Here is a 27375-nt window from a genome sequence, read left to right on the forward strand (position 1 = left end):
CAAAAGGTTTTCTCTCCCCACACCCCACTCTCCTGCTGGTAATAGCTTTTCTAAAGTGATCACTCTCCTTAAAATGTGTATGATAATCAAGGTGGGCCATTTCCAGCACAAATCCAGGGTTTAACAAGAACATCTGAGGAATGGGGGGGGAGAGGGAGAGAACCAAGGGGAAATAGGTTGCCTTGCATAATGACTTAGCCACTCCCAGTCTCTATTCAAGCCTAAGTTAATTGTATCCAATTTGCAAATGAATTCCAATTCAGCAGTCTCTCGCTGGAGTCTGGTTTTTAAGTTTTTCTGTTGTAATATCGCAACTTTCATGTCTGTAATCGCGTGACCAGAGAGATTAAAGTGTTCTCCGACTGGTTTATGAATGTTATAATTCTTGACATCTGATTTGTGTCCATTTATTCTTTTATGTAGAGACTGTCCAGTTTGACCAATATTAACCAGGACGACTTTAAGTGAGGAGTTACTGTATTACTGTGCATCGAGATTTGATTACACTCTGAAATATTCGACATATGAAAAACCACTGTGCAAAAAACCCTGAAACATATTAAATGAGACTATAGAGTAAGAGGCCGACATAGTGTATACGTACTTTAACTCAAACATGCACTTTAATTACTAAGAAATAGTTTATTTCTTAGCAGGTCATATATTTTAATTTGTTTAGCAGGTCAAATATTTCAATTGCTGAACATTATACAACAGAACAGCAGTCGGGGTTAACTGAAGAAATATTGTCTAGCAACAGACCGCAGAGGACAGTGTTCCCTTTACTGGAGACAAACTAAAGGTCAAGAACTGGTTAGTCTCATATGTCAGGACAGGCCTTTACTATTTTGTCTCTATCTTCTCATTGAGAAAAACTAAAATGCAAACATCTGGATTGGTATAGATCTATTTGCACAATCAAGTCTTTTAATCTTAACACTGAATTAGTGTAAGATGCATGTGTCATGGAGAAAAGAATCAATAAAAAACAGCAGTATTACCTCATTTAAGAGTTGTTCTGTCTTTTTGACATATACATAAAGTTATTATAAATTAAAAATTCAAAAGATCATTACAAGGTACTGAATGTTAAGATTAAGTCATTTTGATCTAATTTCTCATTTTTAGTGCCCAAAATAAAAAGAAGTTATTTAAGACGAAGTTAAACTCTCTCTCCATTATTTTCAAAACTCAATTTATATCAAACCTTCAATAGCATCTACAGTACTTGGATGGGTTACGGTATCCTGACCCAACAATAAAAAAAAATGTATTTCATAATCATAACAACCATTGTGAAACTGCATGACGTGCAAGGCTTATAGGCTAAAACTTGTTTCTAATATTGCCCCATGTATGAATATGAGGAAACCCCAACACTGACACTATTCCACCAAAATGGCCCATTGTAGCAGAACAATCAAAAGGATTTAAAAGCATTTTAACTTGTGCTCAAAGTTATTACAATCAGATTATAAATTATCCAAACTTCCCATAAATTTCAGTGTCTAAGTGTAAGTGAAATACAGTACTATGAATTTAAAAGAAACAAGAAAGCTGAGAAACATAGTTAGCACTTAAGAACATAATAAAGCAAAGACTTAAAACAGATCATTCACCATGGCAATGAACAACTCTAAATCCTAGAACTCCTTATTTTATTCTCCTATTCTCTCACCCACAACAAAAAAATCACACTTAGAATTTCTTAATTTGGTAAAACCTATGACTCAGAAGTTTTCAGTGTATAAACTCCAATTGCTATTGTCAATTCTCATCCCACTAATATAGGACAAAATGTTTTTACTGCTTTCTTTATTTATAGAAGAAGTTCCACATATTAAAGGGGTGCGGGGGGGGGGGGGTGAGGGGGGCAGGAAGGAGTATTAAATAGGATCTCCCATTCACCAAGGGTAAAATACCAAAATTATGGGAGAATTATGTCATCTGAAGAAAGCATGTATATTTGTATTAATTCTCATATTAAAGTTCATGAGTAACTGCTACACTAAAATCATAATAGGTAGAAAACAGGAACAGAAGCAGTCAGCAGGAGATCTCATCAAGGTTTTAAAAGACTGAGGTTTCCTTGTTTCTTACTTAAAGACTTAGTGCTTATTAAAATTTTATTTCTCTCTCCAACCAGGACCCACATGAAAAACTTTAGTCTTAAAATGATGCCTGACTTTGCAGGATTTAAATGGTCTTTAACCAAAACACAAAAACTGTTTATATTTCATGAGATAAACGAATGCTTTGGCTTACTATTTTATCTAGCATACTTTTATCTATTACTAATTTATTTTTGCTGTGCCTGTTAAACTACTCTCTAAAGGCTTCAAAGTGCATACAAACATTGTGTCTGACAAGTTGAACAAGTACTATAAAACAACAGTTTATACTGTCAAATTTTAGTACTGACCTACAGTAATTCATAGCTATAAACCTGGAGTTACACAGGATGCATGATAGAGCAAGTTTCTTGTAGCTCTAGCTCCATCTCTAATTATCCCTCCCACATAATCTGTTTTTGCTTGGCATTAGAGTGCACAATTTGCTCTCTTTAAACCTTTTGCTGGTGAAGTAACTGGCCCAATATTTGGACCAACAGTAGTAGTACAATGCAGAAGACTCCAAAATAAATTAAATAAGGTTTAATAAATAAATTGTGCCAAAAGGCCTAGACGCTGCTGGAGATTCACTGCTTAATTTACAGATGGCCAGGGGAACTATAGCAGAAGTTCTTAATCTTACAAAATTTACCAAAAGCTGGAGAGAGAGTGGGAAGAGGAGTACATGTTCCAGACCCAGAACAAAATTACCGAGTCTATTCCAGAGATACCAGGCCCTATAGTGCCCTTCCAGAGACACACTAGTTGAGAGAAGTAAAGCAGCAGCTCTCAAGGGAATAGGAGTGCACCCTCAGAGCCCCCTGGACAATGATGATATCAGACTGACTTCTTCAATTCTAACTCTGGACATTACTTTCTGCTTGCTGATGCTCATTTGCACCAAGCTCTCTCTTGCTTATTAGCAAGTGCACTTGTTTTCAGATGCAACAGAACATTTACAGGACACCTTCTATCAAGCAGAGTAGTATTGAGATCTAAACGAAATAAGGATTTATAGGATCCAGGGACTCAGACCTATCTCTAATAAATATAGATATTAAGATTCAGATTTAAATACAGTACAGACATCCAGAGAAGAGACAGTAATGCCTAAATTGGTGTCCTAAAACCAAATGGGCTTTATGAAAAGGAAGAAGCCCTTACGTAAGATGAGAAAACCTCTACATGTCATACAGCACTCAGCTCTCTGGATGCAGAAAAGGCTTTTGATTTGGCAGAATGCCAATTTTTATCTATATGTGGTTTTGGGGGATACTTTTAGAAGTGGATTAAAATAATCCATAAAAATCCTGCATGATGCATCTAGGGAACAAATCAGACTAGTTTCTGGAATGAGTCTTTATTGGAACGAGTCCATCATGCATACAGACAGAACCGAATCTGGCAAGACAGTCACATTACAAAATTGTGTGCTAGACACATATTCCAAAATTCTGGCATCCATAAAACATCCTGTTACTTAAACGTGCTCTTACTAACTGAACATATATGAGACACCTGATCAAGCAAAAAGAGCAGATTGTGGTGATATATGAAATAAATAATGGTGCTTTCACACTCTGGCTGAAGAAGAATATATTCACATGTTGAGGCAAATATAACTGGAAAAAAGAGTTGTCCATCCCTGAAATTCAAACAAATTCATGTAGACAAGAAAAAGCACAATATGAGTTTATACAGATTGTTTGAGTCTTTTCTTTTATGGAAGATTTTTATTAATAAAAGCAAGGCAAAGCTATCTGAATTAGAAATTTTCATACAAGGGTTTGAAGTTTCAGCAATCAAGGTTGTCTAGAATGTATAGTTTCATTACTATGATTTAAAAAGACAAACTAGATTAAGCTATTAAGTTATGGAGTACAGACTGTAAATATTAAACAACAGCAAAAGAACAGAATAATACAGACAATAATTATTGGGTTGTAATGCTAATCAGATAATACTACACATGTTTTGTGTGGTTCACAGAATGTATGTTTCTCCACCTCTATCTATAATATGTAATATTGTCCCATATGACAGTATAAAATGTAAGACAGCCAGATCCTCTTTCATACACATGATATGGAAATGCTGGATAGTAAAAATATTTTGGAAATCTATACTGAAATAAAAAAGAAAAAAATACTTGAGCTAGAACTCAAACAGGACTTAAAGACATGTATTGAGAGATGGTCTATAAAAAGGATTTAAAGAGGGAACAAGGAAGCCACAGTTTTTCTTGCCCTTTACATCAAAAGAAGAAACCCTATAGCCATGGACCCAAGGCAACAGGAATAAACAATTAGTAGAATATCTACTAATGAAAAATTTATGAGAACAGGGAGAGACAAGCTCACAAAAGATGGATACAAGTAATATTACAACTTTCACAAAAAACAATAGAGAAATTGAAATCATTGGGACACTTCAGTATGGACATAATCTTTTACTTACAGTACAGATAGTCAAGAAGAGCCTACGTAGACAACAATCAAATTACATCCTTTTTTCCTTTAGCTTTCTCTACTTATCTTCTGAGACTTTCTCTCCCACCCCTAGAAAACCGTCAGCTTCCCAATAAAAGACTAGCTTAAAAGTTGATATATGTATATTTAACTATTCATATTAAGGTATGGTTGTGTTTAAATAATTTTTAAACAGGAAAAGGCTAATGAAATAACAAATGTACAATTAAATACTGTTAATTTTGTAACAAGATAGGTACTTATGTGTCATGGCACCAACTGAAATGTTTTATTGTAAACTATCTTAAATATCAATAAAATGTTCTTCCCTTAGTTTTTTATTATCCTCTGCCCCTCTCCATCTCAGTCCCCGCACTGTGTTTCCAGCCTTGTACTCCCTTGTCCTGCTTGCTCCTTTCCATCCTTCCTTTTCTCTCTTCACTCATTTTCCCACTTTTCTTCCCCCCCACCCCCATCCTTCCAACTTGGCAGAAACAGCAATAATACCAGGGGTCATAAGAATGGCCAAACTGGGTCATATCAAAGGTCCACCCAGCCCAGTATCTTGTCTACCAACAGTCACCAATGCCAGGTGCCCCAGAAGGAGTGAACCTAACAGGTAATGATCAAGTGATCTCTCTCCCGCCATTCATCTCCACCCTCTGACAAACAGAGGCTAAGGACACCATTCCTTACCCATTCTGGCTAATAGCCATTAATGGACTTAACCTCCATGAATTTATCCAGTTCTCTTTTAAACTCTGTTATAGTCCTAGCCTTCACAACCTCCTCAGGCAAGGAATTCCACAGGTTGACTGTGCGCTGAGTGAAGAAGAACTTCCTTTAATTTGTGTTAAACCTGCTGCCCATTAATTTCATTTGGTGACCCCTAGTTCTTATATTATGGGAACAAGTAAATAACTTTTCCTTATTCACTTTCTCCACACCACTCATGATTTTATATACCTCTATCATATCTCCCCTTTTTTCCAAGCTGAAAAGTCCTAGCCTGTTTAATCTCTCCTCATATGGGACCCATTCCAAACCCCAAATCATTTTAGTTGCCCTTTTCTGAACCTTTTCTAATGCTAGTATATCGTTTTTGAGATGAAGGGACCACATTTGTACGCAGTATTCAAGATGTGGTCGTACCATGGATTTATATAAAGGGAATAAGATATTCTCTGTCTTATTCTCTATCACTTTTTAAGTGATTCCTAAAATCCCATTTGCTTTTTTGACTGCTGCTGCACACCGTGTGGACGTCTTCAGAGAACTATCCACAATGACTCCAAGCTGCATAGCCTCTTTCTCCTCTTCATCTCATCCCCACAGAGGAAAAAAGTGAAACAGACATTGTCCGGGGAATACCATCTGACAATATAGGGGAACACCACTCTACCATGTCTCCCCACTCCCAACCAATGAACACACAGTGCTGCAGCCAGTGCCCTGAGTGCATGCGGGGACTAAACCAATAAAAGGAGGCAAGAGGTAGCAACAGGGGGAATGCATACATGCAGTGCCTCGGGAACCCAATGACATCACCAACCACTAACTGCATCTCTTTTTTCTGGGCTTGACAATTAACTTCAGATTAAATGGTATCAACTGGGCATGGGCATAGACAGGGTCATATTGTTATTTCAATTGCGGGTTTTTGTTTTTTAATTTGAAAACTATAAAAACTCCCCTTTCCTTATGTTTTGTACAGATTATATTAAATCTCTCCTATTTCTATTTTAACCCAGGATAACTAGAAATTTGGAGAAGCAGAGAGTTTAAACACCGGCAGAGAATAAATATTTAAAATATTTTTATATAAATAAAATTAAACTTGTCTTAAAATTAAGGTTGTAAACTCTTTGGGGTAAGGTCCATGTCTTACTAGATATCTGTAAAATACCTAGCACAAGGGGGCTGCAATCCTCACAGAGCATTTAGACTTTATTGTACTGTAATGTAACCAACATCAACATAGACGAGATGAGCATTACAATAGCTGTTTCAGAAATGGAAGGACAAAGCTCTAAGTGGACAGTGAATTAATACCTATGGAAGAAATAGAGCTAATAAAGCAATTGGCTGACAAATTGGAAAACATTGAGACAGAATTAATGCAGAAAGTAACAACTAAGAATGTGTTTACTTCCCCAAGGCACTGAAGAAACAATTTTGAACAATTTGTTTGAACAATTGATTCCTTGTGGGCAGAGACAAACAGATCACCATCTCCGGAAAGAACAAAAGACAGCGAACACGAGACATATTACCACCAAAGAATCCAACACTACACACACAAAAAAAACCTACCAAAGATTTAAAGAGAAGGAAACAATAGCTAACATTCCATCTGTGTTCAGTGAAAGTAGGAGGAATTCATGGAAGTCAGGAACATATTAAAACAATTAAGTTTGGTTTCTCATATGTAGTAGCTAAAAATATTATACAACTTCTATATGTCCATCTTCACATCCCCAGAAGCAGCAAAGCATTTTCTCAGCCGACTCTTCAGATTCAGAATCAATTTGAACCTTGCAGTTAATCTAAAATAAAAATTATATACCACTCACGCTATACATTACAGCTTTCCTATACAGAACATTTGAACCAGCTACCTTCACAATAGGGATTTGAATATCACGAACACCAGTTTTAACAAATGAGAACTTGACTCAAAGTAAGTAAATGGATCCAAAGGTATCTATTCTCAGCCTACCAAAATTCATCAAATCACTGTTAGTAACCTCTCCCCCACACCAATAATCAGCAGGTCAAGTTAAGTTATGATAATCATAAAACAGAATTAATTGTTCTAGGACAGTAAGAGAGAGAAGTATTTTTTTAAAGTTATATTTATAGGCACTAAGCCCTTATTCCAGAAAAACTAACCTTATAATAAAATGCTGGTCAATATATTACTATATTTGATGCTACCATGTCATAGCTTGAAATTTTTAAACAGAAGAAAACCAAGATATTTTTGAAATAGAATTACTGGAATCTGCAGAAGTTACACTGTTATCTTAAAATCTGAATTATACACAATCTGTCAAAGAACTGTGCTACAACTAAAACATGACACTCTGAAACCCCTTTTTAAACAGCTTTTTGGAGAAAGAGGTACAGTCAGAGATAGGACTGCTTTTAAACTGTAGTTAGCTCAATGTGAGCAAGAGATGTATTTTTCTACTGAATTCACTTTCCCAAAAGGTGGTTGTAGATTGGGGCAGACAACTGGGTGAATGATGTGATAGAGAATTTAACTTTGCTAGTGACCAACTGAACTCTCCACATGAAGGCAGTCTGAGGGTGGGGCAGAGAGAACACTGGTGAATTCTATTCAACACACAAACCACCACCTGTAGGCATTAGATCTTAATACATACCATTGGGCCATCTTACCTCTGAAATGTCACCAATGAGTTATGTGGATATTATCAGGATTGGAAAGTTCAAAATGACCTCTTTTCTCTTACCTATTTGTAAAATGATTAGTATTTCCCCTCCAAAGTACCCACACAAACTGAACCCCAACTTTTCATTAAAAAATGCAAACAATTTTTGTTTTCCCCATCTCAATTCTCATGAATATGATAGTAACAACATTTTCACACATGATTAAGAAACTACATTCACACTGCTCTGAAAATAAGAACTTATTTTTTAAAGTTCTTATTATACCTGTCTATATCCCTCAAAGATGAAAAAAAGGTTAACAGGCAACAAAACATGATAAAGACATGAAAAAAATTAGGTTCTTAATACTGAGCACCCAAATTAAGAGCTCTACAAGGCTGTCTTTCTGTTCTTATAAAATATCACAACAGAACCTTCCCCAGCCAACCTTCTCTACCAAGCAGCAGAAAGACCCGAGGCTCTCTGAAGAAATCCAAAAATGAAACACGACACAAAAACTGTACCACCTCTTCACCAGGGTGCTTGTGCCCAGCCCAGATAGCCACGGTAGAGGTATGCTGGGGAGAACATGGAAGTGGGGTGGGGAAAGTCACTGAAAAGAGAGGATAAGAGACCAACTGGGATGTGAAGGAGGAAAGGAGATATAATTGAAGGGCAAAAAAAATCAACAGAAAACAAAAACGATGAAAAGAAAAAAAATTCTGAACAGAAATCAAAGACTTAAAGGAAAAGGAGCAAGAAATAAGATAGGGTTTGGCGGAAGATAATGGGCTGTGAGAGTGGACGAGACATGGGTAACATAGCTAAGACTAGAAAAAAATAAATCAGTAAAGGAATGTGGAAAAAAGCATTTAACAACCATCCAGTCTTATTATTTAGCTGTTGTTTACAGTGCCACTGAGCAAGTGTGGCACTTCAGAGAACAAAAATGTAGTCGTTGCCCCAAGCAACTTGCAATCTAGGTCAGATATGACATGACACCACAAACCCTTAAGAACCCTTCTCAGTTGCCAAGCCTTCCTGTTTCTCACCCAGGTAACAGATGACAGATTTTCACTTGGAAAATCTGGTCACCCTCTGTATCCCCCAGGTCTTCAGGGTTAGGGAGTAAATCTCTGTGGTAATTAACAAGAAACACTACCAGAAAGCTGTGCTTTAGCAACCAGCAGCAGAGGCAGAAGTCACCCTTAGACTTTGCTGGGAGAGGTTTTACACCCTGTAAGGCTGAAGTGTTAGGACCATTTGGAAGCTGAAGCTACTGCAGAGAACTGCAGCCCACCTAAGTGGAGTTGCAAACAGAGTACTTTAGACCACTTCTCTGTGATCTGCACTCATGTCCAGTAAGTTTCCAGGTGGAAAGCAAGTTGCTAGTTTTAACTTATAAAGCCCTAAATGGATGGTTACATGAGAGATCATCGCTTTTCCCATGATATATCATCACAGTTGCGATCTGAAACCAATATGTGGGATAGGCACCCACAGTAATATATGAGCACCTAATGCTGTATTGCAATAAGCAAAAATTATATATAATCCCAAGAACAAAGAGGAACCCAAGTGGTTTTGTTGTTGCATCACTGGTCTCAGTGTGCCCTGAATGTTGGAGGCAGTCACTTGAAATGAAGCAGGCAATTGGGCGTTAGATTATTATGCATGAAAGATCTGAAGTGGGCAATTAAGGGTAACCAACAGTGTTGTGGGTGACAAAAGGAGTGTCCCTGTTAAGTGCATGGTTCTTGGTATCTAGCAGAATTATGAATTTTAGTTCCCAGGTTTGTCAATTTTTTTCCTGATGCAATCAACGTAATGAGCTACTGTATGGTTTTGTCCTCTGAGGGGCGTCCACTCAGATTATTCTTTCTTACGACAGTCATGGGGGACATTGGGGTTGGTTTAGTCTTTGTTGTGAAAGAATTCCTTAATGCAGAGTCGGAAGAATTCTTCTAGTTCATGTTAGTATGTTATCATATTCTAAGTTGAGGCAGAAGTTCACTCCATTGGAGAGTACAGAAACCTCCATTCTGATTAGAATTAGTCTTTGATGATATTGGGATGTCATGTAGTGTCCATATGGTGGGCCACCTGTCTTGGTTTCTCCTGCAGGTGGTGTTCCATTGGCTGTGAAATGGTTATACTTAGTTCCATGTTTTGTTTTTGTGTTGGACGGCTATCAAGCTTTTTTTTTGGTTTGGGTTTCCTGCATGATCTTCTAAGCAGGTTTCCTGATGTGTTTCTGGAAACAACTAGTTAAAATTTGACAATTTTTATGTTGAAGTTTTCCAACTCTAAATATTTTTATAAGTTCCTTATGAACCATTATTATTAGCAGCATGAACCTTGTAATAAGTCGTGTAAAACATAGGTTTTCTTAAACAAACATCATTTATAAAATCACACAGAGTGCTCTATGAAAAGTGTTTATGCTGCTCGTTAGTTAGAATTTCTGTATCCTAATGGAATATGTTATGTCACAAAATTGGTTAATAATTAGACACATGCACATCTCTCTCAAACAGTCATTTGGCTGACAGTCTGGAGAATGCAGTTTTGTTGAGAACGCCACTTGTAATTATTTTGGATAAAAATGTATATAGGCTAAAAATGAATTTCTAAATACCAAATAAGAACATAATCGATAGAAAGTGTGTGAAAAACGACTTTATGGTTCTTAATTTGGGGTCAGGATTTACATCACAGAGACTGTAGTCTTGCCACAGTAAGGGTGGAGCTAGCTTTTTGTTATAAGCCCATACGTGGCAACTTTTTCCTGTCCGACATTTTATAAGTAAGGGTAAGTGTAAGATACAGTCACCAATGAAACCACCACCATAGTTGGGGACTCACTCACAACACAATAATTCCCTGATATTGTTTAAAAGTTTGGTCTTACCATAGGAATGAACCGCATTTAACTGTGCAACTTGCTGAAGTAAAAGGGTATTGTACTGTTCAGAAATGCCGTTAAATGCAGTCTGGTCCTTTTTATCTTGCAAGAGAAAACTGTTTTAACTGTGAAACAGGATAACTATGTTGTATCCAACTAGTCAGATATAGCAGTACTTACAGTGTAGATTTGAGCTAAAAGAAAAGGCATCTTCAGATAATATGGAAAACAATCTTTCCTTCTCCCACTAGGAGTGCACTCTGTCCCTATTTTAATACAGTTTTAAATAAGTGATTAAGTAACATGCAAACAGTTGAGACTACCCTAACTCCTTAGGAACAATTCACCTATGTGTCGAAATCGTTACATTGCCCTAGGATTTAGCAAACATGGCCCCAATCCCACAAAGATTTATGGATGTCCTTAACTTTATGCCCTCCAAGCACTTACAGGGCACATGGACTACTTCCAGGGGCACATGCTTAACTTGGTGCCAAGTCTTTTCAAGATCAGAGCTTAAGTTACAAATACCCCATGGTATTGCATTCCTGAGTTGATGTTCTCACCTAAATTAATCTTTGAGCTTTAATTTTCTCACAATCCATGAGCTCAGACCATCCTAAGTTTAACACTAAAATAATTGAGACTGAAAGTTAAATCTTTCTAAGACCCTATTTTCAGTCAAAAGAAAAGGAGTACTTGTGGCACCTTAGAGACTAACAAATTTGAGCATTAGCTTTCGTGAGCTACAGCTCACTCCGATGAAGTGAGCTGTAGCTCACGAAAGCTTATGCTCAAATAAATTGGTTAGTCTAAGGTGCCACAAGTCCTCTTTTTCTTTTTGCGAATACAGACTAACATGGCTGCTACTCTGAAATCAGTCAAAAGCAACGTTCAGCAACTGAGAAATACATGATACACATCAAAAGTTTTTAAACAGTCAGAGTGGACTCATTCATTGATAACAGCAGCTTTTTTGGATACTGTCATTCATATCGAAATATATTGCACAAAGTTTCACAGCCATTTAAAGTCAAACTATGTACAGTAAGCTATGTCAACTATATTCTTGTGACAGAGTATAGGGTGAAGAGAAGTGCCAAAGCCAAGGAATCAGAACAAATATAAGAATCAGAACTGGATAATTTTATTAGCAAGAGAAGATCAGAAAGAAAGTCTCAGGGCCATAGAAAAAAAAATTACAGATACTGACACTAGGAATAGGACCTACTATCCAAGAAAGTGAGAAAAGAGGTTTGGGGGGAATCTCTTGAGAAAATTAAAGATGAAATTGAGATTGAAAGGGAGAAGTAGAGTAGTAAAGAAATTACAGTTACAGATGAGGAGAGGTCAAAACAAAATAAAACACTTATTCAAAGATAAAAAATTGCCATTAATTACTCTCTCTCTAGTTCTTGGAGGGCTGGGATAAACACAGCTTCCAAGTAGCAGCCTTCTAACAACAGTCCCATCCAGCAAATCATCAAGGCGGCTCACTGGATGGGACTCTCAGTATTACAAAATACAGATGTTTCACTGAATCCAAACTTATGGGGGACAATGAGGGCATGAGGGGGAAGCATTTTTGGAGCACTACAGGGGGAGGCTATTATCAAGGCACAGATCATTCCCCTGACCTTCCCTGTGTTCGTGAGGACATTGGGAAGGTGGGGGGGGGGCGGGGGAGAATGGACAAGATAAACCAATATTGATACAAAGGGCAGAAATGTGCCTCTTTCCCCTTCCCCTCACAATATCAACTAAACTCAGAAGTAGAAGCAGGGCCCTGGATGATAGTAGTGTTGCCAACTCCATGGCTGAGTCTCCTCACTAACAAAGAGCAGGATCTCGGCAAAGGGAGCAATAGGCTCAGCATCTGAGCTTGTAGCTTCACACTAGCATCTACATCGACAGATCCACCTCTTTGTCAAGCATGTTTTGATGCAGACATGAACAACTAAACACGTCATAATGCTTCCTTCATAATATGCTTCTATTAATTCCATAACTAATTAAAAATTAAGTTAGATATTAGATAGATAAGTGAAATTTCAGTGTTTTCACGTGAAACTGGTATTTTCTTTCATATATGTTTGGAGTCTTCATATCCTATACTCCTCAATTTATTGAGTGCTGTAAAAAAGATGAGAATATTCTCTCAAAGATAAAATAGAAAAGATGTACCATATAATGTATATTTCCATATATTCTTCAACTTCTGAAACTACAATTATTTTTTCTAATATGCCTTCACTTTTATGAAGTAAACCTCCCAGATTTTTTTTGAGTGTCCATTTCCCCCAAATTGTTAGAATCCACTTACGCTTCTTAAAGGTGATGGTTAAGTGAATCTGCCAAGCATGAACTGTTCCTGAAGAATGAGTGATTATTTTAAATAGAATGGAGGAAATTCAAAGGATGACTTTTCATCTTCTTGTGCAGAATATCCTCTAGAGTACACGGAAAATTGCTCACTATGAAAGGAATACATGAACTGTACAATTTGTAATCCTTTGTAAATTGAACAGCTCTATGTTCTCTTAGGGGGGTGCCTGTTTTATTCAGTAATTCAGTGAAAAGTTTTTATCCCGAAATTTCTGGTGAGACCTAAATTGTACATTTATTATCCATGGACATAGGTACTTTCTGGAAACCACATTTGTCACCTATCTTGTAGCAAGTCTCAGAACTCATAGGTGAGAAACAACTGAAGATGCTAAAGGTCAAGTGTATATCCTTTATAGATGAGTTTTTGAAAAACTCACTAGTTCATGTATTTTTTCCTAGAGCCATACATGTTGCCGTAATAGATACTCTAAAATCTTCTGTTGCTTCATAATTCTTCCTCAAGATATTACCACCTATCAGATAACTCTTTATATCAGAAGTTCCCGCTATGAAGATACTTTTAGCCAAGAAAGTTACAATTAATATACTGCCTTACAGTAACAAAACAATATGCTCTCTCTCTCTCTCTCTCAACAGATGACTTCTGAAAATGTTTAATCTCTGTTCATATAGAGGAATTCTCATTGTGTATTTATTATATCACCCAGTACAGAACAAAATGTGATAACTTACTCGGGGGAAAAAAACACTGATTAAGGAAAAAAACATTCTTGTCATCTGGCTGAGCATTTAAAATTGTAATAGTCTACAGTCTAATAGTCCCTTTTCACCAATAGGTTCAAAACATTCTGCGTTCTTTGGTCTCTTCTTCAGAACTTTGAGTCAGATTATTTCCCTATTAAAATGCTATTCGGGATGTGCACACACACAGCTATCACTTGCCTGACAAGAAAAGATAATAACTATGTAACCTTGGTAAAGACAAAGACACTTGAGTATTGTGTACAATTTGGTTCACATCATTAACAAACAAAAAATCTGGAGATAGTACAGGGAAGGGTGGGAAACATAAGAAAGTTAGGATAAATGACCAAAGAGGAGACAATAAAGGAGTTTAGAAAGTACAGTTTGAAGAGAGAGACACACACAGACAGACAAAGTAGAGTATTACTTAACGGTTTGCAGGACTAGCATTTGGAAGAGGGCATAAGCGCCGACTGCGCAGGGCTAGAGCACCCACAGGGAAAAATTAGTGGGTGCTCTGCATCCACTGGCAGCCAAGCTCCCCCACCCTACCCCCCTGGGGCCCAACCTACGCCTCCTCCCCTGAGCACATCACGTCCCTGCTCCTCCGCCTACCTTCCAGCACTTCCCGCTGCCAAACAGCTGTTTGGCGGCGTGCTTGGAGGGAGGGGAGAAGCGGGAACGTGGCACGCTCAGGGTAGAAGGTGGAAAGAGGCGGGGCCGGGATTTGGGGAAGGAGTCGGAATAGGGGCAGAGGTGGAGTTGGGGCAGGGAGGGGGGCAGAGGGGGGTCGAGCACCCACCAGCAAAAGCAGAAATCAGTGCCTATGGAAGAGGGTAACTTACAGTAGCACCATAATGAGCAGAAGTAATGTGTGTCAAGATGACAGATATTAGAAAGCATGTAATAATAAATCTATCCAAATGAATCAGCTGAGGTAGTAGTTGAGATCCTATCACCATGTTTCAAATAGATTATATAAGCAAGGCCTGCTTAGTTTACCATTCAGTAAAACCACAGTTGCCTTATTTCCACTCTTTTTACAATGGAATAAGTGTTTTTTTCTCTCACCTGTCTATAATCAGCCATCTTTAGCAGAGGCACAATGCTAACCTCACAGTAAATATTACAAATGACATTTTTTAGGATTTTACAGTGAGATAATCCTAATGTGCAAATTATCTCACTGTAAGAGAGATTTTGTTAACATTGTTTACTGAACAAACAACAGAAAGCAGAGAGAAGACCTTAGTATGAAGATCTGCACACACATGCTTCTGGCACTACGAATAGGTGGTTCTAAGAGCACTACTTCTCCCTCTATCATCCATCCAAGAAGGAGAAAAGATCAAAGAGCATAGCAGAGCACCTGAGCCTCACGTAGAGAGCGCTTCCCAAAGAGACTACTGCCAAACAGACCAAAGCATGAATAATCACATTTTGAACATCTACACAATCTATTGTGAATGCTGGTTTATTTTAGCTTTTCAACTGGTCAGATTTGACATGAACAGAGCAGACTGATTTAAATCAAAGCAATATTCTCTCTCTGTCTGCAGAAGAGGCTACTGCTGTCAAAACCTGGCTTAGCACTTCAACAAACTCTGGTTCCAAGTACTCAGTCAACAGTTTAATGGCTTGACTTTCTTTAAAACTTTGCAGCAAACATATACTGCTTAATATTAATGTTTTTAATTTAAATGTTAATACATTACAGTAAGTTTAGACTTAACATAGGTTGTCATCCTTTTCAAATTTATTTTTAAAGAGATTTTTTAAAACAAAAATAATTAAGAAAATTTAAATACAAAAGACCATTTTTTATTTTTAAAATATCATTGATTTTATCCACTCTGCTTGGGAATACCACATTTTTTGTTTTATTTGTTTTCCCCCTTTCCTAATTCAACCCCTGTAGTTACATGATGAATATTGAACCCTAGACCGCTGACAGGTTAAAGCTCAATACCTCAAGACCCAACGAGGCTAGAAACAGGAGACTTATTTTTGGACTGGATACAGCTCTTGCCCTTAATAGGTTCAGAGATATTGAATCTCACAAGTCCAACCTTAAATATGGAAAAAATATTTTGAATTATTAAAATTCTAAAAATTAGTTACAATCTTTTCTCCCACTAAGCCTTGAAAAGTGGACTCCCTGGAACTAAGGCAGCACCATTTTACATGTGGGAAATGTAACATGCTGTAATACTGACAGAAGTGTTTAAAAAGATAAGAACATTTTTAAAACTGTTTCTCTGTATGACATATAGCGAATACACAATGGTGTTGTGTGGTATAAAGTTTTTATTGGTGCTGGTATCGGCACTCATGAGTAACAAATGTCACCCAAACTCAAGCCAATAAAACCATAATATTCACTGTCATGCAATCATCATCATATTCTGTATGCACAAATATGTACATATTTGTGTGTGTTTTTTAGAAACAGTCCATTTCATTCACTACTGGCATGCAATCACTGTTGGGGGAGGAACAATGGAAGCTGTTCAAACAATGCAAGGACATACGAAGTAACAGTTTAAGTCACAAAATTAAGAACATGAGATAATTCAAACAGAAATGTAGGCTTACAGAATGAAATTACTCAACAGTATATTTAATGTATTCATCGGGGTTACAAAAAGAAGTAAATAGTTATTTTGCTATTAAAATACATCTGTTTCTTCAAATCCTTTGACATTTCTTATACTAGCTTCAAGTTTTAAGTTCTTTTCTTCAATGATGGGGGGTTTTTTGTAGTTAAGATATTGGATGGGAACTCAGGAGATCTGGGTTTAATTTCCAGCTCTGCCACAGACTTCTTGTGTAACCTTGAGCAAGTCACAAACCCTCTATGCATGTGTTCCCTCTCAGTTGCTTGTATGTTGTATCCCTTTTTCACCCTTTGTCTGCCTGCTCTGTTTACATCTTGATTCTGTAAACACTTGTGCATGATCTTAGCTCTATGCATGAGTAGTCCCAATTAATTAAATGGGACTGCTCATGTGCTTAGAGTTCAGCTGTGTTAAGTGTTTGCAGGACTGGTGCTTAAACTGTAAGCTCTTCAGAACAGGGACATTATTACTATGTTTTTGTATGGTGCCTCACATAATGGCCCAGTCTCTGTTGGGCCTCTGTGCTTTACTGTAATAATAAATAAGAATTTGTCACCATTAATAACATCTCTTACTCTTGCAAAACAGAGCTACAAGATCTTAGGTGGCTACAGATGTTCCACTATACGTACTGCGTGAATGCTTAGTACCAGAGTTGAATTAGGGTCCTTTCTTATAACAGAAGTTTCATATCTACAGTCTTATTAGTTTAAAAGACCCACGTAGAATGAAATATTATTTTAGGTTCATTTCTATGGATTAACTGGAACATATTAAATTATTGTAATATGTTATTTTAAGTTTGAATGCTACTTTCTCTTTTCATTAACATCCTTCATTTTGTAACTCTCACATATAGTATACAAAGCAAATATAAAACAGAAGTGGATTCTGCAATACCACTCAACCACCTAAGCAGAAAATGCTGTTGACAGTTCTGTATTGATCGGTGTTGGTATTTGTCTGCACTTATGAGTAAATTAAATATGCTTGCGTAATAAGCTTTGCACAGTATTTCAATCAACATTAGCAATCTTCTTAAGATTTCCCATATGAAGTACTATGAAATCATTTATTATTCATTCCTTTAGTGGGTTAAACAGATACTTGAAGATTTTTAGAGAGACTTCCCATACTATTCAGGCATTTCTTTTTAATTCAAGTTATATCTCATAACTTATACTACTTGCTTTTTTGAAAAAGTTTGTTTAGGTTTTGTATTCATCTTTACTGAAGACAGTGAAAATAACTAAAAATTTACCACAACAAACGTGAAACTTTTTGGTCCTCACACATTACCACAGCACTGCAAAGCACTGTTCTAATCAGTGCAGGGAACACTTGGATGTAAACATAAATGTTTCCACTTTCAAAACAATCAATTTTATTAAGTGTTTAAGTATTTATAAAATAACTCAAAAATCTAAACCATTCTGCACACAAAGCGTTTTGCTCCTGATTAGTACTGAAGAATTACAAAGCCTGTTGACTGCAGTAGGAGTTTCAAGTGGTTAACACTCTGGAACAGGGTGAAAGTTTTCAAAATGAACAAGAGCAAGCCATGACACTTGAAAGCTAGTAAAGAAAATGTATTTACTTCAACAAAAATATTAATCTGTTCTACTATCATCTACTGCTTCTCACAATCCCAATGATACAAGTGCACATCAAAGTGAAGGCAAATCATCTGTCTTGGTAGGACAAATAATTTAAAACAATGCATATCACTGTAGGATTTACAAGCTGATGCACAAAAAAATCTACTCAATATTTTACGTGTAAACAGCCTTCTATTGATTTGCCACTATAGTATGAACCATGCCATTCCTACTTGATCGTGTCTGGTTCATTGCCTTAAAGGTTAATTGTAGCCCAGCTGAATTTAACTGGGCAGAAGCCTATTACAGTGAATGTGAACATATGTCCTTCGACAAAAGTAAACATTTTCTTTTAAAGTTTGCACACAAAAAACCCTAAGACTCATCTAAAAGAAAAACAAATTCCGCAACTGTCCTCTAAGCTTCACAAGGATGCAAAATTAACCTACATATGACATATACCTTTCAATGAAGCGACCTCAGAATTATTTTACAACTATAATTACTGCACACGTTTGGTCATATTTATGTAAATGAAGTTGAAAATAGCAGGACAGGAAACCTGCCTTGCAAAAAGTACTATTTTACCAATTTGTAGTTTCTTACCTTGGTTTCCCTGGGATACCTGCCAAAATTCTGCCTAATGTGCAATATCCCATCCAGTTACAAAACTCAAAATTGACTTTGAGACAGCCTCGGTATTCAGAAGACCTTTTTGCTAATTATCTAGCCTGAGAAGACATAGCTCAGTATTATTCTTCATAGCATTTAATTACAAGAAAACCACCTACAGTTAAAATTAGAAACTTTACTTTAACATTGGACTGAGAGACTACCAAAAAAGTTCATTTATGAACTGGAGAAGTGAAAACAACGCTATAAATTAACTATATAGGGCAGTAAACTTTTTTGGGGAGAAGGAAAATATGGAGAAAAGAAACAAAATTGATTCTGTAGTTAAAATGGAAGAAAAACTATTAAGCTATTTGATAGCATGTACTTCAAACTTCCACTATAGTGAAGGTTATAAAATAGTTTCCATTTTAACTTCTTGTTTTCACATGCCCATAACATTCCAAAACATTCACCTTTTGCTCTGAATCTTTTCACGCTTTACCACTGCCCAAGGGGTATATTATATAGGGCAGAAGACACCAGACCAATTTTAAGAGAGTTTTAGCAAAATCCCTCCAGTGATTCTGAAATCGTGGAGAGAAGAAAAATAAAAAATCTGTACTGCTAAATTATAGCCACATATTTAAAAAAAAATAAAAACAATGGCTAAAGGATAAGGGCCAGAGTTTGAAACTTGACACTGACTGCACTGAGCAGTGTTTTTTGGTGAAGGGAGGTGGAGGAAATACATGCTATGCAATTGAAAGATCACTTCTGAACACTGCCAATGAAACCACAGTCTTTTTGGGACATCATGGCACATTCTACCAGCTTGCCCTGATCACCGAACTGATTCTCTTAAATTACTGCTGGGACAATTTGCATGAAGGATATTTTGGGGCTTTGTTTGCAATTGGAAAATTGGTGGGGAGAGAGAGGAATTGTGCTTGCACCAGTGAAGCTCCTTCATTATTACCAGTGGTGGAAACTGTAGCGAAGACAAGGCTTACACATTTTCACTCTCATTGAACAGCTCTCAGAGATCAGTAGTAAAATCGCTTTTGCCCTCTCTACACAATAGCTTCTGCTTGCAGACATCAACTAGTGCAAAACACAAAAAACAAAACAAAAAAAAACACTTCTAACTTATTACAGCATAAACACTCCCTTAAATTTTACTGAAACTTCAAACTCTTCAAAAAGACTCAACTTCCTTAACTTCAGGGTCAGAAAAAAATCATAAATGCAAATACAAACAGATCAGTCTAATTTTGCCAGACTTTACAATATTTTACAAATGCTGTATTTTCATTTAAAGGGAAAGTTAAAGCTCAATCTTTTCTGTTGTTCTATCACCATTAAAAACGTATAGAAAACTGACTCCATACGAACAGCAGCAGCGCAGGGAGGAACTTAACCCATTCACAACAAAGTGTTAACTTCTAATAATTTTACCATTTTAAGGCTCCCAATTTATTCTTTGAAAAGACAAATTAGTTTTCCCCTTTTTAAAAAAGACAAAGGTATTAAATTCAAAAAGCTACATTAATGCAAATTAGGTCTGCACAATTAAAATCACAATGTAAAAAAAAGTGAAGGTCTCAACAGCAATGATAATTTGACAACATTGCACATATTTAGTATTTTTCTTGTTTTTCTGGTTAAATGTGTAACCAATTAGTACATTGGTATTGGTGTATTGGTTGTAAAATTACAATTTTCAGGATGTGGAACACAAGCAAATTCATGTTACTGTTACATATGAACTTTAAAACCCACAGAGTCAGGAAATAAAGTTCAAGTCATGTGGAGATTTTTTTCACTTGCTTTGCCGAAAACATTTTCTTCTACTTAATAAGAAATCAAAATATCATTTGACATAAGAATAGCCTGAAAAAGACATGAACTTAAGAACAGAATTATGAGATGAATTCTTTTAACAGAGAGGTCAGAAATTAAACCTTTATTCCATATGTCCCATTAGTAGCCATATACATTTCAAATGAAAAGTTAAATTCAAACTGGTTGACATAGTTTTGTAAAAAACAAAGATGCTGACCTACATTTAAAAAGGTATCACACATTCCATCTATATTCTTCTTCCACAACACTGTGTCTCGACAACTGGTTTTTCCCTACAGCATGGAAACCCACTCTGTGGATGCAACAATACTGTACAACTTTGACAGAAGCAAAAACAATCTCCAACAGAAGGATATAACAACATTTTATGTTCCCACCACCTAAGCCATGTACGTAATGGCACACTTACATACAGAGAAAAATAATCTGACATGGAGATGATATGGCCAATATTCACACCACTCCATCAAATTGTGGAGAAAAAAGATCCAGCGTACTTTTGAACCGGCAAAGCTCAGAAACCAGGCCATGCTGTTGCTTAAGGCACTGGAAAAAAGAATTCTTGTCAGGATATTTTCTCCCACGCCCCCTCTCCCCAAACCAAAACCATATGTTCTTATCATGTAAAGCAAATCCAGACAATAAAAATATTCTAACTATAGCATAGTTAATATACCCAATTAACCCATCCCATGCTGTCCCCTTATCTTCCTCACCCCCACTTTCAGTTTTATCCTTCTCCTCAGGACAATTTCAGTTCCTTGGTGCAAAATAGCCAGACTTCATGTCAGTACTTTTTTCTGGGTTACTGCATTTAATTGACTAATCTGCTTATTCCCTGCTAGCCATTTGTACGAGGCTGTCCAATTAACCCCCAAAGAAAAATTAAAACTCAGGGCATTATTGGTATCTAATAGGTTAATATCCTTATCTTCATGAACCAGAAAATAGTAAATCATTGGGGGAGGAGGCGAGGTTCATAAGATTGTCACATTGCATGCACACTGTTATACAGGTGACCTTTGAGTATACTTTTCCTGCCGCACAATTTTTTCCAATCCAATAATACAAATAATTTTTCCCATCATAGTACTTCAAGCTACACACACTATTCCTGAGGGCATTCTGCGCCAAAACATTTAAAATTCTGCACACAATATTTTAAAATTCTGCAAATTGTATTTGTTAAATGAACGTGGAGGCTCCAGCATGGCACTGTGGAGTACAGGCCACTGGCTGCACAGAGGTTGGAGATCACTGTGCAGCTTCCCACTCCCCCCACCCCCAGGACACAGACTCAGCGGTGAGGCTGCACCCAACCCTCACACAGCGCAAGGACCCGGCCTGCCCCAGAAACACCCCAGGGTCCCGCCCCTCCGTGTGGGCAGGCAGGCTCAGCAAGGCAGGATCCAACAGTGTAGGGGCTTAATGTTGGGGGATCCAGGTGTGGGTTGAGAAGGTTCTGTGTGGGGCAATCTGGGTGTAGGTGGCTCAGTGGGGAATCCAGGTACGGGCCGAAATCTGGATGCACAGGGGCTTGCTGGTTGGTGCAACGGTAATGGAACGCTGCAGGGGAGGCCAAGGGGAAGGTGGTTTGGACTCAGCAGCAGGGCGGGGGGATTGGGTATGGGGGGGAGAGAGCTCGGCGGGGGGGTTGGTTGTGGGGAGCTCAGTGGGGGAGGGTTCAGATCCTGGGGGAGTGGGGCTCAGTGGGGTGGGGATCCACTGTAGCTGGCTGGGGCTCAGTGCGGTGGGGATCCGGGTGCACAAGGCTCTTCAGGGTGGTGCAGGGGGAGTGGGGTTCATCGGGGGGGTGAGACTTAGCGGGAGGCTCTGGATGCATGGGGGTTGGGCGGATGGGGGAGCAGCTCCCTGTACAGGAATCCGTCCCCCTGCAGCTGAGGAGCAATGGGTGCAGGAAGTGGGGGCGGGGTGGTTTGCAGAGCTTCCTGCAGCAGGGAGAGAAATCTGGGGGTGGGTCTGACCTGGCCCTGGATGCTGTGCAGGGGAAGAGGAAGTCCCAGCCTCCCCAGCCGAGCCAGGACTAGCAACTGAGCCCGGCGCAGGGAAGGAGCCAACAGCCCGGTCTTCCCCAGTCCTGCCTCTTGTCCCACAGTAATTTACCTCTCTGCCGTCTACCCTGGGAACTCAAAACATACTGCTGAGGAGGGTCACATGACTGTTCTTATGGCTTCCCTTTGCTTCCCTGCCAGAAAGTCATTTTTCTACAGGAAAGCAAAGAAATATGCAGGGGACATAAATTCTGTGCACATGCAGTGGAGCAGCATTCCCCCAGGAGTAATATTCAAGCCTTCACCGTCATCAAAAAGGCATCCCACCTGCCTCTCCAACTACCGTGTTCTCTCATTCAACCTCCAAGCTTTAGGGGAAATCTATCAAAATTCATAAAGCCACCTTCTTATTCTCCTCTCTATCCCTTCTTAAAACACCTCTCTGCAATCAGTCTACCATTAGGTCGCAATTTTTTCCACCTGGCATTACTTAGACATGGGGCAAGCTGCAACTTCTATTTTTCTTCTCAACTCTGTTCATTTTGTTATCTCATCCTTCCACTCCACCCCATCCCCACACTATTTTATGCATTTGTTACACGCTGCATGACACCTACAGTGCAAGCTCTCTGGGGCAGCGACTGATATCTTTGTTATTTGTCTGTTTAGTACACTGCACAATGGGGCCCTGATCCTTGGTTGCATTTCCTACGTGCTATCATAACACAAACAACACTAAAAACATCCAAAAGAGTTCAGCTGAAGTGGACTATGGAATTCCAAAGAGTTCCCAGACTGGGAGGCTAAGTGGCCTTTACGTCAGGAAGATGATTAAAGCCATTACTAGCTTTACCAAAGCAAGCAAGAAAAGGCCAACCTCCACCATCACCCAACATTTTATCTTCTGCAAAATAAAAAAAAAAACGAACAGACCTGGAACTTTACAATAAATAAGGAATGGTATTTATAATTACAAACTTATTTGTCCTCTTTTACCTTTACCTCAACTAAATCATTTTCCAACTATACCACATGATGTGACATGACATGAAGGGGCTCACTTCTCTTTGACATGTGTTACAGATCGATTGTTCAACAGTAAGAGACAGATTAATTATATTCATGTATATTTTTTACATGTGGGCTATGGCTAGTATGGCTTGTTATGCCAGTTAATTTTTCTGTATCTGAATTTTTTAATGTACATAATTCAGTGAAACTTATGTTATACTAATTAATGTAACCACATGATCTTATTTCTGTTACCTTTGTCCTCCCTTCCCTACCGCCTCTCTCTTATTTCATATTAGCCTGTGAACTCTTTGGAATAGGCACTATATCTGCCTGTGTGTTTATAAAATGCAAAGCACAATGAGGCCCAAATCTTAGTTAGGGTCTTTGTGTACTACTGCAATATAAATAAAAATGTATCCTTTTCCCCACTCACTTCCCCCTCCAGTTTCCTAATAATCATATCTGCCCACTAGAAACTGTATGTGTAAACATAAGGCCAGAGCTCGTATGTTGTCTCCATTCTTCCTCCTACCCCTTCCATTACTATCCTAATAGCTATTAATGATAGGCACTTTCTAGATATATTTGTTTTAGGTTTCCGTCCCTGTATTCTGTAGCCCACACAAAAAAAGTTTCATATCTCGTATACCACCACTGTGTATATCTATAAAATGTCACCACTGGAAAGGAACATAAAAGATATTTATATACATAAAGTCAAATCTTTTAAAACTTTTAATTTACCCTGCCCTCCCACATAACAAGCTTAACATTGGAAATATCCACCCCGTTTATGGTGGCCAGTATTATTTTAGGCCTCTACTCTGTAAGTAGGACCCTACCAAATTCACAGTCCATTATGGTCAATTTCACATCCATAGGATTTGAAAATTGGTAAATTTCACATTTTCAGATGTTCAAATCTGAAATTTCAGGGTGTTGTAACCGTGGGGGTCCTGACCCAAAAGGGGATTGTGAAGAGAGTCGCAAACCTGTTGTATGTGTGTGTGGGCAGGGTGTTCACGGGACTGGCACCCTCACTTCGGTGCTGCCTTCAGAGCTGGACTCTGAAGGCAGCAACTGCATAACTTCCTGCAGCCACAGGAGGTTCATGGAGGCGGGTCTGAGCTCCCCCCAAGAGCAGCTGTGCAGGGGATGGACAAGTCCTGTCCCTCCCCAGCCCCGCTGGATCTAGGAGCCCCCTAGCTGGGGCGCTCCTAGCTGCAAGAAGAAATCGGACTTCATGGGGAAAGGCTTATTTCACAGTCTGCGATGCATTTTTCACGGTCGTAAAATTGGTAGGGCCCTATTTATAAGGCACCACTTTGGCTGTGGAACAAGGAGGCAAGGGTCGAAGGATGTTTAAGAAGAGCACAAATGGAGACACAGCTAAGTAGCCCAATGGAGTACTAGTCAAGGGAGTACAGCCTCTTTCAGAGGAGCAAGATGCATCAGAGGAAGTACCGTAAGGGGAATGCAAAGATCAACCCATCCCCAAAGGGCTACAAAGTGAGAGCAGCTCAACCTAGGGGACGCAAGATGGGGTAGCGTGCCCAGCCCAGGCAGAAAGAGCATAAAAGGTTTCCTACCTCTGGTGTATGGAAGGGTTGGAGAATATAGAAAGGGCGCAAACCAGCCTCGAGAGGAAACATGTGCAGCTAGCCCAAGCCTGAGGACAGGTCTACACTAGAAGTCCTACATCAGCGCAGCTGTGCCGATGTAGTGCGTCTGGTGAAGACGCTCTATGCCAACAGGAAAGCGCTCTTCCAGCAGCATAATTCCTCCACCTCCCCAAGAGGTGGAAGCCATGTTGGCGCAAGAGCGTCTCCCACCAACATAACAGCAGTGTGGACAGCGCTTCGGTCGCTGTAACTTGCATCGCTGGGGGGGGGTCTTTTCCACACCCCAGAGTGCCCAAATTAGATTGACTTAGCGTAGACCTGCCCCGAGCGAAGGACATAACTAAACCTGATTGCTGGTGTGGGGAAGTGCAGACTCTACCAGACTATCCTTATGCACAAGGATAGTCCTAACCAACCTGAACAGACAATGCATAAGAGTCACTGTCCAGCTTGGGTACGTCAGAGGGGGTTGCCTAGCCTAGGGGGTGGGGGTCGATGGGAGAGAGGAGCTCAGCCTGGCTCGGAGGAGTGGGCCGGAGCGGAGGAAGGGGGCACACGGGGGTGCCTGGCTCACGCAGAGAATGCCGGAGGGAGGGAGAAGCCCAGGCAGAGAGGGGTGACCGGCCTAGGGGACAGGGCGGTGGGGGCGCTTGCCCAGAAGGAGGGGAGCCGGAGGACTAGGCGATCCGGGCCAGCACGGAAGGGAAGGGCTGAAGAAAGGTGCCTGGCCCGCCCGGAGCGTGCGTACGGGGGAGCGGCCCAGCTGGGCTTGGGGGGAGGCGGCGGCGGCGGCCTAACCGGGCGCTGGCTACCTGGGCTGGGGTGAGCCCGGAGGAGGAGGCCGGGGCGGGGGGCAGCGCGGGAGCGGGGAGGGAAGCCAGCCCGCCGGAGGGCGGCGCGGGGCCCGGACTCACGTTCTCGGTGTCCCGCTCGTTCACGGTGGGCAGCGGCGTCCGCGTGGACATCTTGCGGGCGGCGGGCGGGCCCCGCGCCGGGGACGGGCCGCCCGGGAGTCCTAGGCCGCGGCGGTGCGGGGAGACCGGCTTCCCCAGCGGGGGGGGGACCCGGGGACGTGCCGCGGCGCCGGCCCCGCTAGGTTCCCGGGGCCATGGCCTCCGCCTCCGCCTCCTTCGCGCCCGGGCCGGGATCGGGGCAGCCCGACCGGCTGCGCCTGCTGCCGCTGCCCACCCAGGTGAGTGGCCGGCAGCGCGGGGGAGCTGGAGCTGCCTCCTCACAGCATCCGGCGGCGGCGGCGGCGGCTCCTCCCCACGCGGCTCTGCCCCTCCCAGCCCGCGCCGCCCGGCCCAAGGCACCGGCTCGCTCGATCCGGCCGCCGCTGCTTGTGGTGGGGGGAGAAGCCAGCGGCTGCTTCCAGCGCGGGCGGGCGCAGCAAACAGGGGCGCCTCAACAGCGCCGGGTGGGCGGGCGCAGAGCGGCGCTGACGGCAGGGCGGGGGCCGGCAAAGAATGAGGGGGCGCGGCCCCCTGCCCGCGCCGACTGCCGGGGGTCCCGCCTGGGCCCGAGCCCTGGCAGCGCTTCGGCGGACGGGCCTTGCGCTCCCGAGCCAGCCGGGGGAGTTCGGGGTCCGGTGCGGGTCGGGAGCGGAGGGGTTAATTCCCCCACCCCCACCCCGATCCGAAGGGGGCAGTTCACACCCTGGGGCGGAGCCGAGGTTCGGGGGCTGGGGTAGCTGGCAAGGCCCCTGGGGTCGGATAAGCGCGGTTGGGAGTCACTCAGGGCCCGCACGGGTAACCGCTGGTTCGGATAACGGGGCTGAGGGGAAGACAGTAACTATTAAGAGGGTAGATTATGCCCTAGGGCACGACTGAGGTTCGGGTACCTAAGGGTTGGGGGAGCGATTTATGCCCGGGGTACAGACACTGGTGTGGATAAACCGAGGTTCGGGTACCCCCTTCTGTGGGGGACACAACCAAGAAGGAATCTGCGGTCTTGGATGGGCTTCACCGCTGATAGGAGTCAACACTAAGCTGTGGCTACCTTGGCCTGTAGATAAGGAGGGAGGTTTCGCTGGGTCATAGCCACATGTGAAAAGAAAG

General features: G+C 40.5%; 1 protein-coding gene across 2 annotated transcripts in view; it reads right to left on the reverse strand.

Moving 5' to 3' along the window:
* The window catches only part of MARK1 (microtubule affinity regulating kinase 1), a 119366-nt gene extending 92688 nt beyond the window's left edge, over positions 1-26678 (reverse strand). For both annotated transcript variants that reach the window (XM_073338843.1, XM_073338840.1), the window contains exon 1: positions 26233-26678. In XM_073338843.1, coding sequence (XP_073194944.1) covers positions 26233-26283 — 51 coding nt within the window. In that variant the 5' untranslated portion in view covers positions 26284-26678. The remainder of the gene's footprint in view (positions 1-26232) is intronic.
* Positions 26679-27375: the final 697 nt, after the last annotated feature.

The sequence above is a fragment of the Lepidochelys kempii genome, chromosome 3 (assembly GCF_965140265.1).
Source record: "Lepidochelys kempii isolate rLepKem1 chromosome 3, rLepKem1.hap2, whole genome shotgun sequence".
Lineage (NCBI taxonomy): Eukaryota > Metazoa > Chordata > Testudines > Cheloniidae > Lepidochelys > Lepidochelys kempii.